The following is a 12,900-nucleotide window of genomic DNA, read 5'->3' as shown; positions in this document are numbered from 1 at the left end:
AATAAAATTCCTGGAAAATCACCTTGGTGTCCTGCATTGCTAGTGTCTGAATTGAATACCTTGAGTAACCTCAGTACATAATATGGGGTTTACATGTGTTCTTGGATAGCGTCATCTTCTTTATAAAGCCTTATCTGAGAGTTAGGAGATTGTGACTTGGAAAGTGACTGAGGCTGTTTACATTGCCAGTTCACCATCCATCTCCCAATATAAGCATGTAAAAATGCTACCCCAACATGGCAGCTCAGAGAAGTGACAAGATTATAGATAAAAAGAGGATACAAAAACAGGGTTCCATAAATGTCTAAGCTGCTCTTGTAATATAAATGTTTTAAATTTGTTTCTGTGAATTGGACTTTATGACCAGTTTTAACTTGAGTTCAGCTCATGTTTTCTGTTTGTCATGCTTGAGGGCATTGTAAGAATAACGTGCATCAAATAATCATTCTATGCACTTTTTCTGTTTACTTTCCCTTTCCGGATGGTAATAGTAAAATTTATAATACCACCCAGCAAGCTTGCAGCTGCAATTTCCATTTTGTTTACTTGTCACCAATAAAATTGACCAGTAACATTTTAAGGCTCAGATTTACACATTTCATTTTTCTCTTGGACAGGGTAGACAGCTTACAAAAGAATCAAGACTTGGAATTTGAAAGAAATAGAGAACGATTTGAGTTTTTAAAGGTATGAGCCATGTTTTACTTTTCTATATCTGGGGCACAAGAAAGGAGGTGTTCAGGAGTTGGGCTGAGGAGAAGTGTGTAAGTATTGATGGTATTCTTTCCATTGTACAATTCTAGTGGGGTTCGAAGGCCTTTCGCAACATGCGGATTATTCCCCCTGGCTCTGGAATCATCCACCAGGTGAATTTGGAGTATTTGGCAAGAGTAGTATTTGATCAGGATGGATATTATTATCCAGACAGCCTCGTGGGCACAGATTCGCACACTACGATGATTGATGGTTTGGGCATTCTTGGTTGGGGTAAGTGTTTTTCTGTGTTCCTATTCCATATGTGCTATTCTAAAGCATGTGGTTTAGATCACTTTGATGCTGTTACATCTCAGTGACATAGATTTGCATGATTGTGAGTATAGGAGAGGAAGTTTTGTCTTTTTTTTACCATTCAGAAGTCATTCAATATGTTTGGAAAAATGAACTGGAATAAGGGAATAGGGCATTTTGTGTAAGTAAATCAGAAAATCAGCTGATAAGCTTGTTAATTTGCCCCCCCTTATTTTTCTTTCAGCGTATGTGCTGCTAGAGCAAGCACTACCCCCCCCCCTTTTTCTGTTTTCTGTGTGTGTGTGTGTGTGTGTGTGTGTGTGTGTGTCCTGGGGTTGGATCCAGATCTTGGTATTTTACTACTGAGCTACATTTCCAGTTCTTTAGTTGTATTTGCTTTGGAGGGGCAGTGTTGGGGGTCATATTAAAAATGGAGATTCCTAGCCAGGTGCAGCGGTACAGCAATCCCAGCTACTCAGGTGGGAAGGCAGGAAAATCATTAAGTTCAAAGCCAACCTGAGCAATTTAACCAGTCCTGTATGAAAGTAAAATACTCTGGTTTGTCTTTAGATTGCATAAATCTTTTACCTCAGAGTAAAATAAAAAGGGACCAAGAATGTAGCCTAGTGCTCCCTGGGTTTAATTCCCAGGTGTGGGGCTGGAGGAAGAACGGAGACCCTTAGCTGTATTCTACACTGGGTGTCATTGTGGAGCTTTTGATGGAGGTATTGGAGGGTGGCCACACTTTGAGAAACACTTGTTAAAAATTCTGCAGAGGTGGGCTTGAGGTGTAGCTTGGAGAGCCCTTGCCTGGCGTGGAAGAGGTCCTGGGTCCAATCCTTAGCACACAAAAAAAGGTGGGAGGAGTCGAGAAAATGATAATTGTCCTTTATAGAAACATAACTGTGCCAGTTAAATACTGTAACTGTGTTTACTGAATTCATGCTTGAGGGATATAGTAAGGAGTAATGAAAGCACTATTCTAGGCACACCTTTCATTGCAGGTGTGGGTGGAATTGAAGCAGAAGCTGTAACGCTGGGTCAGCCAATCAGCATGGTGCTTCCCCAGGTGATTGGCTATAGGCTGACAGGAAAGCCTCAGCCTCTGGTAACATCAACTGACATTGTACTCACCATCACCAAGGTAACAACATACTCCCTCTTCTGTGGTCTTGGAAACAGCATAAATGCACAATGAAGTATAATCTAGCAATGCTAGGAAACAACACATTTATAATTTTATAAAGAGATAAAGGGAATGTTCTGTGGTTAAATGTTTCTTTTACTCTTCTTTTGCTGCATAGACTTACATCTCAAGTTTTTAAATTATGACAATTAAAATACACAGAAATTAAAATGATATTTATATATTCACCACTTAGATTTACAGATGATAATATTTTGCCCTATTTGTTTCAGACATCCCTGTGTTTGTAAAGAAGTAACAAAATGTTTATGGCTGAAGCTACCCTCCCCATTCCTAGAAATAATCATTATCCTGAGATTGTTAAAATTATCCCCATGCATATATTTGCTACTTTTCCTATATTTTTTCCACATGATTCTTATTTGTAGGTAAACAGCAAATAGTCCATGAATAATGTATGGCTTTTTAAATTTTTTCCTTTGTATTCTAAGTTACATTATTGTAACAGATGTTTCTCCAAGTTGGAAAATATTAGCATTTTTTTCTTACACTTCTGTAGGAAACTACATTTTTCTGAAATTTGCTTGCTTTACAAAAAGAAGGAATTTTCGGGGCTGGGGATTTAGCTCAGTGGCATAAGTGCCTGCCTTGCAAGCAGGCAGTCGTGAGTTCGATCCCTGGTACCGATAAAAACGAAAAAGACAAAAAAAAAAAAAAAAGAAAAAAAAACGGAGGAAGTTTCATTTTAGAAAGCTATTGGAAAGTGGTAGTTTTTTTTAATCACAAAAAATACAAACGTATTTTTTTTTTCCTGTTCATAGGGTTTAGAGGATTGGAGTCTTTTATATAAAGACATCATACTATAAATGGCCCAAAATAGTTTCTTTTTGGTTTAATGTTTATGGCATTTGGAATTGGATTTATTTGAACAATGTAGTTTATCAAAAATATCTGCAGTGCTGTTAGGAATAATATAAGGCTGGGCAGAGCCACATAACTAAAGAACCTTTTCTTCTGTGTGATGGTCAACCGCCCATGATGCTGGCTTCATGGAAAGCTGAGTCGCCACAGAGAGCCCCACCCTTAGCAGGTGGTTTCTGTGGAAATGCCATCACGGGCTAGGCTGTCGGGAGCCTTTCCTGACGTTTGACTTGTACCTGTAACAGGAGTTTTTTTCATTACATTCTTCTAAACAAGCCATTGACTTGGTGTGATTGAATAATGATTTACTGAGGTTTATTAATTTTAGCACTTCTAGACACATCCAATAATCTCATTAGGGAGTGTTTTTCATTTTGAAAACCTTTTACGTATGTTATTTGTGTTTTGAAATTTCTTCTTTTTTAAAAAATAACCATTTTGACATTGTCATAGATTGACAGGAGCATTGCTGAAAAGATTATACAGGGAGTTGCTGTTACCTTTGCCAGTTTCCTTTATGGTAACATCTTATGTAACTGGCATTTTTCTCAAAACTAAGAAATTGACATTAATGTACTCTTCACTGCAGATGTGTCAGTTTTTTCAGTAATGTCTTTTTGCTGTTCGAGGATCCCACCCTATATTCATGTTGTATTTAAGTGGTGAAGCTTTTAAATTTGAATTTTTAAAAATAATTTAAAACACATTGAGTTAATTTATTCTTTATGTTTACCTTAAGATTAGTTTATAAGTATTGCAAAGTGATAGTTCTGCATTTTAAATGTGGACTCTTAAGTCTCAGGCTTTTCTGGTTTTTTTCTGCTGCTTAGCACCTCCGCCAGGTTGGAGTTGTGGGCAAATTTGTTGAGTTCTTTGGGCCAGGAGTAGCCCAACTGTCCATTGCTGATCGAGCTACGATTGCCAACATGTGTCCAGAGTACGGAGCAACTGCTGCCTTTTTCCCAGTTGATGAAGTTAGTATAAAATACCTGGTGCAAACAGGTAAGTGACAGGCTGCAAAAACAGAGGGCTCCTTATTACAGTTTTGTAGACTATAAGAATCTGAGCCCTGCTTTCTGTCTCTGCCCCACACATTGTTCTTGAGTTACCTAGCTGTTTTTTTCTCTATGTGATGTCAGAGTGGATTTTTCAGGGTTAAGTTGGTGTGAGATGGAAGTGGTGCTGCAAATATAGCTCCAATACTCTGCAAGCCTAGATACTGATGCCAGTCTTCTCTTACTAGTGTTTTTGACATTAAAAGAAGTGATCTTAGTGATGGCTCAGTATCTGCTATCAGTGAGGTAACTGTTTTGTACCAGGATCTTGGTGTACATGTGCTGTCATCTTCTTCACGTCTGTAGGGTAGATAGATTAGATAATTAGGCAATAGGAGCAAACCAAGGACCAGAGAAACATTATCACATATGCTCTTGGACAGCATGGCTAGCCCACAGGAAGGCCCAGAGGCTGGCCCCACCCTTCTCTACTGCTGGGATCTGGATGAAGCGTTTGGAAAGAGACAGTGTGAATGTCAGCCACACAGCAGGACCCCCTGGCCCAGGTGTACAGGACAGTTAGGTGAACCAACCTCATGCTTGGGAATAAAGACATACAGAATAGAAACAGATGGGTAGACTTCCCCTGCTGTATGTCTGTCTCTTTCTTTTTTTCCTTTTTCTTATCTTTTTTTTTTCTCTTTTCTAAATGACTGGGGAGAGCTTCAGCCATAATAAACTAATCCCATTCTCTAAACCCAGAGACCAAGGTCAGATAATTCCTTGCTTACTCTTTCATTTTTTCTTTTCTGCCTTCTCTAGTTTCCCAAAGCTTGCACAATCATGCTTTATACTCCAGCCTGGCTTCTACTTTCTTTTCAGTTACCTTTTTATATCTACTGTCTTTCTTACCTTTCCCCATTGCAGGGTGAAACCACAAGGGGAAATATATTCCATATTAACTCCCAACTTACAATCCGTTCAGTAATATATTTGTAAATTTAGCTCCTATGGTTTAAAGTACAAAATGAAAGTGACCAGTTTGCCATTCTTGATGCTATTGTGAGTGCTAATTATACGACTTACCTGGGATGTCATATTTGTTTTAATCAGCTGTTGTCACTTCTGTAACAATACTGAGAAGTTCTCGGGTATTAACTCACCCCTCCCAGCAGCAAAAGACTGGGGACTGAGCCAAACAGATATCAATGTCTCATTCTTAATTAATTGAAAAGGTAGAATCTTGAGACAAACACAAACCAAGAACCTCCCAAATACAGAAGACATCCCTAAAGAACAAACCTTGCCTACAGGGGCATTTATACTAATGATTAAGCTACCTACTACACAAATTTACAAGGATCAACATAAAAAACAAAATAAAAACTTTTGAGATAAATAGAAAAGGACAAGATGCAGACCCAAAATGCAACCTCAGACCTCCAACCCACCCAGAATGAGTCCAGGAGAATGAGATAGAGGAAAATGGAAGACACACACCTGACATTTCTGAAGTGATAGCAACCGAAGTAAAGAAACAAATCCATGAGGCAACAGAAGAAATCAGATCAGAAATAATCTGTCAGGAAAAAAAAGAATATCAACATTGATAAAGGAATTGTTCAGCAAACCTAGAGTAGAGATGGGTAAAAAAATTAGATGGTGATAGGAAAAGGATGGAAACCATGAATCAGCAGTATAGGAAATAAATAGAATTGAATGAAATAGATTCAAACAGATATCCAGGAAATTAAAAATTCCATTGAGCTGACAAAACCATTTGAACAAAACTAAAGGCAGACTGTTAGACCTTGAAGGCGGGATCGTAATTTCCCAACTATGGGAACAGAATCTGACATACAGATACGTGAGGCATATAGAACCCCATTAGCCATAACCAAAACAAATCTACATCCAGATGTTTAAGAATCAAGATCCAGAAATTCAACATGAGAACAGATTATTAAAGCTGTTAGAGAAAAGGAACACATCTCATAAAAGGAAAACCCATCAGAATCATGTCAGACTTCTCAACACAAACCCTCAAATCAAGAAGAGATTGGAGTGAAGTATTTCAAGACCTGAAAGAAAACAACTTTCAAGCAAGATTGATGTACTCTGGAAAACTAACTTGCAAAACTAAGGGAGAAATAAGATACTTCTGTGACAAAGAAAACTGAAGAAATCTATGCAAACCAAACCAACATTACAGAGGGTACTGAAAGATACTATAGACAGAAATAAAAATGACCACAATTCCAAGAACAACTACAGAAAAAAAACCACCACTCAGGGAAAGCAGTTAGTGAGGTAAAACAAGGAACCAACAACAGGAAAATAACATGACAAAGATAAATCAGTACATATCAGTTATAAACATCAATGTAAATGGCCTCAGTTCACCAGTCAAACAGACTGGCAGAATGAATCAAGAAGCAATATGCTGTATACAAGAAATACATTTAACTCAAGTGAAATTCATAGCCTCAAAATCAAAGGATGGAAAACAATATTCTATGCAGTAGGAACCTAGAAAAAAGCATGGGTAGCTATTCTGTTTGCAGACAATGTGAACTTCAAGAATGATCAAAAGAAATAAAGTTACTATGTACTTATTAGGGGAAAATTTTGATAGCAGGAGATAACAATCGTAAATATATATGCACTAAATGCAGGATATAAGACTCTATATAAGATAAATATTAATAGCCTTAAAAAGTCAAATAGGCAGTAACACAGTTGTAATGGGGGACCTTAATACCCCACTGTCACAAATAGATCAAGCAGACAAAAAAATCAGGAAGTACCAGAACTCAACCAAACCTGTGAACATATGTACTTGGTAGATGTTTACAGAACGTTCCACCTAACAGCATTAGAACATACATTCTTCTCAGCTGCACATGAGATGTTCTCTAAAATGGACCATATACTGGCCCACAGAACATTCTTAAGTAAATAAAAAGGAATTGAAATTCTTCGATGCATATTATCTGACCTTAGTGTACTGAAATTAGAAATTAATGACAAAAGAAACCACAACTCCATAAACACATGGAAATTAAATAAATTCTTCCTGAATAACCAGTGTGTCACAGATGCAATTAAAGAAGAAATTAAACAGTACCTACAATTGAATGAAAATGGCAATACAACATACCAGAACCTGTGGGACACAATGAAAGAAGACCTAAAAGTAATGAATTCTCATGTCAGGAAAACAAAACAAGCATAAATAAACCACTTAATGTTGTACGTCAAGCTTGTAGTAAAAGAACAAGTTAAGCCTAAAGCCCATAGAAGGAAGGAAATTACAAAGATCAGAGCAGAAATTAATGCAACTGAAATTAAGAAATCAATGTAAAGGATGAATGAAAGAGTTGGTCCTTTGAAAAAATAAACAAAATTGATAAACTCAGCAGATCTTACCAAAAAGAAAAGAAAAAGGAAAGAAAACTCTGAATAAGGAATGAAATGGGTGAAAGCATTACAGACCCTGTGGAAATTCAAATCATCAATACCTATTTTAAAAACTTTTACTCTCATAGAGTGGAAAACAGAAGAAATGTACAGATTCCTCTCAAATTGGTAAAGCTGAATCAAGAAGATGTAAAAATTCTGAATAACCAAGTATCAGTCAATGAAATTGAAAATGTAATTAAAAACTTAACCAACAAAGAAAAAGCCCGGGTCCTGATGGATTCTCTGCTGAATTCCACAAGAAATTTAGAGAAGATTTAATACTAGTATTCTTTAAACTCTTTGATGAAATTGAAGAAGCATTGCTCCCTAACTCATTCCTGGAGGCAAGTATTACCTTAATACCAAAGCTAGAGAAAGACCCAGCCGAAAAAGAGAGCTACAGGCCAGTGTCCCTAATGAATGTAAATGCAAAAATCCTCAGTAATATACTAGCAAACAGAAGGCAACAAATCATCAATAAGATTATATACCATGACCAAATAGGATTCATCCTAGGAATGCAGGAATGGGTCAACATTTGCAAATAAATAATTGTAGTAGACCATATCAAAGAGTCAGGGACAAAAATTAAAAAGTCGTCTCAGCAGATGCAGAAAAAGCCTTTGATAAAATCCAACACTTCCTCATGATAAAAATCATACAAAAAATTAAAAGACATGGTTTTTTTGTCAGTCTGATAAAAGTCAATTTATGAGAAACCAACAGCCTGTATCATAATCATACTAAATGGACAAAAACTGAAAACTTTCACTCTAAGATCAGTAACAGGATAAGGTTGTCCACTTTTACCACTCCTATTCAATATAGTTTTGGAGTTGTTAACCAGAGCAATTAGACAAGAGAGAGAAAAGGAATAAAGATAGGACAGGAAAAAGTTAAATTATTACTATTTGCAGATGATATGATACTCTACATAGAAAACCCCCAAAACTCCACCAAAAGATTTGTAGATTTAATAATCACATTCAGTGGTATAGCTGGATACAAAGTCAACACTCAAAAATCAATGGCATCCCTGTACACAAACAACTCACTGAGAGAAATTATGGAAACCACACCCTTCATAGTAGCATCAAAAAAATGAAATACTTAGGAATCAGTTTAACAAAAGAAGTAAAAGATCTGCGCAGTGAAAATCACAGTATTCTGAAAAAGGAGATTGAAGAGGATATCAGAAAATGGAAAGATAACCCTTGCTCATGGATAAGAAGAACCAATGTAGTGAAAATGGCCATACTCACAGAATTATTGTACAGATATAATGCAATCTCAATCAAAATACCATTAGCATAACTCACAGAACTAAAGAAAACATTTCCAGAATTCATCTAGAACCAGAAGAAACCCAGAATAACAAAGTCATTCCTGGGCAGAGGCCCCGTCCTTTGTCTGGAGGAGGAAGGGTCCCGGGTTCCGGGGGCACCTCGGCCCGTACCCAGCAGCGCCTGGCCGTCGGTGAGCGGAGGAGGAGCTGCGCGGACCCGGAGCCGCCTGCAGAGGCCCCGTCCTTTGTCTGGAGGAGGAGGGGTCCCGGGTTCCTGGGGCACCTCGGCCCGTACCCAGCCGCGCCTGGCCTTCGGTGAGCGGAGGAGGAGCTGCGCGGACCCGGAGCCGCCTGCAGAGGCCCCGTCCTTTGTCTGGAGGAGGAGGGGTCCCGGGTTCCTGGGGCACCTCGGCCCGTACCCAGCAGCGCCTGGCCGTCGGTGTGTGGAGGAGGAGCGGCGCGGACCCGGAGCCGCCTGCAGAGGCCCCGTCCTTTGTCTGGAGGAGGAGGGGTCCCGGGTTCCTGGGGCACCTCGGCCCGTACCCAGCCGCGCCTGGCCTTCGGTGAGCGGAGGAGGAGCTGCGCGGACCCGGAGCCGCCTGCAGAGGCCCCGTCCTTTGTCTGGAGGAGGAGGGGTCCCGGGTTCCTGGGGCACCTCGGCCCGTACCCAGCAGCGCCTGGCCGTCGGTGTGTGGAGGAGGAGCGGCGCGGACCCGGAGCCGCCTGCAGAGGCCCCGTCCTTTGTCTGGAGGAGGAGGGGTCCCGGGTTCCTGGGGCACCTCGGCCCGTACCCAGCAGCGCCTGGCCGTCGGTGTGCGGAGGAGGAGCTGCGCGGACCCGGAGCCGCCTGCAGAGGCCCCTTCCTTTGTCTGGAGGAGGAGGGGTCCCGGGTTCCTGAGGCACCTCGGCCTGAGCCCAGCCGCGCATAGCCATCTGCGTGCAGAGGAGGAGCGGGGTAGATCCGGAGTGCCCGCAGGAGGCCCTTCCTTTGTCTGGAGGTTTGTGGATATCTCTGCCAGCAGGGAGGGATCACAGGCTCCTGAGGCACTGCGGTCTGTGGTGAGTACCCTAACCCGGCTGCGATCCAAGAGCTGTGGATCTACCAAGGGGCAGGTGGGTGCACAGTGTCCCTGAGGCCCAGCTTGTCTGGAACCGCGGAGTTCTGATCAAGCAGAGAAGGGCCATTGGTTCTGCAGGCCCAATGGCCTGGGGTAGAGGGGTGCCAGAGTCTCAGTAGCTGCAAACATAGAAGGGGATTTTCAACAGATCCTGAGGAGGCTTTCAAATAACACTTGAAACACAGAAATATAGGAAAATGACAAAACGAAAGACCAAATTACAACCTCAAACCTCCAGCCCAACTCAGGAAACCCTAGGAGAAGTGTATTTAGAAGAAAATATATCCCATCCTCCTCATATATTAGACACAATAGCTACTGAAGTTGACAAGCAACTCCAGGAAGCTTTAAAGAAATTCAAACTCGAAATAATTTCTCAGATAAAAGAAGAAATGATAAAAGAAATGAAAGAGATTCTAAATATATCTAAAGAAAACACAGATAAAAAATTGGAGGAATTAAACAAAAAGATAGAATCCCTAGACGAGCAATATAAGAAACAAACAGAATACATAATGCAGATGCACAGAGATATACAGGAAATAAAAAACTCCACTGAAAGTTGTAAAAACCGCCTTAATGAAAGTGAAGACAGAATTTCAGACCTTGAAGACAGGATTGCAGCAAGTGAACAGGAAAGGAAAGATCTTTTAAAAATAACAAGGAATCAGGAAATAACAATTCAACAACTGCAAGATGATGCAAAGAAGAATAACATAAGAATGATAGGGATTAATGAAAAAGAAGGAGACAACATAAAGGATATCAAGAGGATATTTAGAGAAGCAATAGCTGAAAACTTCCCAAGCATGAGATCAGAAACTGACATCAGGATCAGTGAAGCATATAGAACTCCAAATAGTCATAACCAAAATAAAACTACACCCAGACATATAATAATCACCATCCCAGAAATCCAACACAAGAATAGATTATTAAAAGCTGTCAGAGAGAAAAGACAGATCACTTATAAAGGAAAACCTATCAGAATCACAGCAGACTTCTCAGCACAAACAATAAAGTCAAGAAGAGCATGGAGTGAAGTATTCCAGATCCTAAAGCAAAATGATTTCCAACCTAGACTGATATATCCTGCAACACTATCATTTAAAATAGATGGTGAAATACGAAACTTCCATGACAAAGAACAGCTGAAGAACTTCATGAACACCAAACCAACCCTGCAAAAAATATTGAAAGACAGTTTAGATACACAAAGGAAAAAACCACTAAGCAAAGCAAATAATTAAACAGAACAGAAAGATAAAGATGCAACAGCAGAGAGATAAGAATCCTACAATTAAACAACATTTAACAGTAATAACCATTAATGTAAATGGTCTCAATGCACCAATCAAAAGAAACAGACTAGCAGAATGGATCAAGAAACAAAATCCAACCATATGCTGTTTACAGGAAACCCATCTAACCCAGAAGGATACTCACAGACTGAAAGTCAAAGGATGGAAAACAATTCTTCATGCAGCAGGAATCCAAAAAAAGGCAGGAGTAGCCATTCTGTTTGCAGACAACGTGAACTTTAAACCAACAATGACCATAAAGGACAAAGAAGGTCACTACATACTCGTAAGGGGAAAACTCCAAGAGGAAGAGATAACTATCTTAAATATATACGCACCAAACTCCAGAGCGCCCAGTTATATAAAACAATTATTAACAGAAATGAAAACTCAAATTATCAGTAACACAATTGTAACGGGAGACCTTAATACGCCATTGACACCAAGGGACAGATCGACCAGACAGAAAATGAGTAAAGAAATAACAGAACTGAATCATACCTGTGAACAAATGGGTTTGATAGACATATACAGAATGTTCCACCCAACAACATCAGAATACACATTCTTCTCAGCAGTACATGGATCATTTTCTAAAATAGACCATATATTAGCTCATAAAACATATTTAAACAAGTGCAAAAGAGCTGAAATCATCCCTTGCATGTTATCGGATCACAGCGCTCTGAAATTAGAAATTAATGATAAAAGATACCGCAAAAATCCCACAAACACATGGAAACTGAATAACACACTCTTGAGTAATCAGTGGGTCACAGAAGAAATTAAAGAAGAAATCAAACAATACCTAAAAGAAAATGAAAATGCAGATACAACTTACCGGAATCTGTGGGATACAATGAAAGCCGTTCTGAGAGGAAAATTTATTGCACTGAGTTCCCACATCAGGAAAACAGAACGAATACAAATAAATAACTTGATGCTACACCTCAAACAGCTAGAAAAGGAAGAGCAAGTCAAGCCCAAAGCCAAAAGAAGAGAGGAAATTATAAAAATCAGAGCAGAAATCAATGCAATAGAGACTAAGAAAACAATCCAAAGGATCAACAAATCAAAGAGTTGGTTCTTTGAAAGAATAAATAAAATCGATAAGCCCCTAGCCAACCTTATTAAAAAAAGGGAAGAAAAAGCTCAAATTCATGCAATAAGAAATGAAAAAGGAGAAGTCACTACAGACCCAATAGAAATACAGAAGATCATCAACACCTATTTTGAAAACCTCTACTCTCAAAAGTTTGATAACACAGAAGAAATAGACAGTTTCTTAGAAGCATATGAAGTGCCAAAGCTAGATCAAGAGGATGTAAAACTGTTGAATAACCCAATCTCGGTTACTGAAATTGAAAATGTAATTAAGTCCTTACCCACCAAGAAGAGCCCAGGCCCAGATGGATTCACTGCAGAATTCTACAAGAAATACAAAGAAGACCTAATGCCGACACTCCTCAAACTATTCAATGAAATTGAAAGGGAAGCAATCCTGCCTAAGTCATTCCTGGAAGCAAATATCACTCTAGTACCAAAACCTGAGAAAGACCCAACTAAAAAAGAGAACTATAGACCGATCTCCCTAATGAACACAGATGCAAAAATCCTCAATAAAATATTGGCAAATAGGATCCAGCAAATCATCAAGAAGATT

At 39.3% G+C, this 12,900-nt stretch overlaps 1 protein-coding gene across 2 annotated transcripts in view; it reads left to right on the top strand.

Moving 5' to 3' along the window:
* Aco1 (aconitase 1) overlaps positions 1–12,900 on the top strand; it is a 62,565-nt gene that overhangs the window by 21,830 nt on the left and 27,835 nt on the right. For both annotated transcript variants that reach the window (XM_003470822.5, XM_063226812.1), the window contains 4 exons: positions 618–687; positions 804–987; positions 2,013–2,152; positions 3,907–4,078. In XM_003470822.5, coding sequence (XP_003470870.1) covers positions 618–687; positions 804–987; positions 2,013–2,152; positions 3,907–4,078 — 566 coding nt within the window. The remainder of the gene's footprint in view (positions 1–617; positions 688–803; positions 988–2,012; positions 2,153–3,906; positions 4,079–12,900) is intronic.

The sequence above is a fragment of the Cavia porcellus genome, unplaced genomic scaffold (genome assembly GCF_034190915.1).
Source record: "Cavia porcellus strain 051 isolate PalLab524CR breed Dunkin Hartley unplaced genomic scaffold, mCavPor4.1 scaffold_1, whole genome shotgun sequence".
NCBI lineage: Eukaryota > Metazoa > Chordata > Mammalia > Rodentia > Caviidae > Cavia > Cavia porcellus.
The sequence above is the reverse complement of the archived record's forward strand: the minus strand, read 5'-3'. Positions and strand labels throughout refer to the sequence as shown.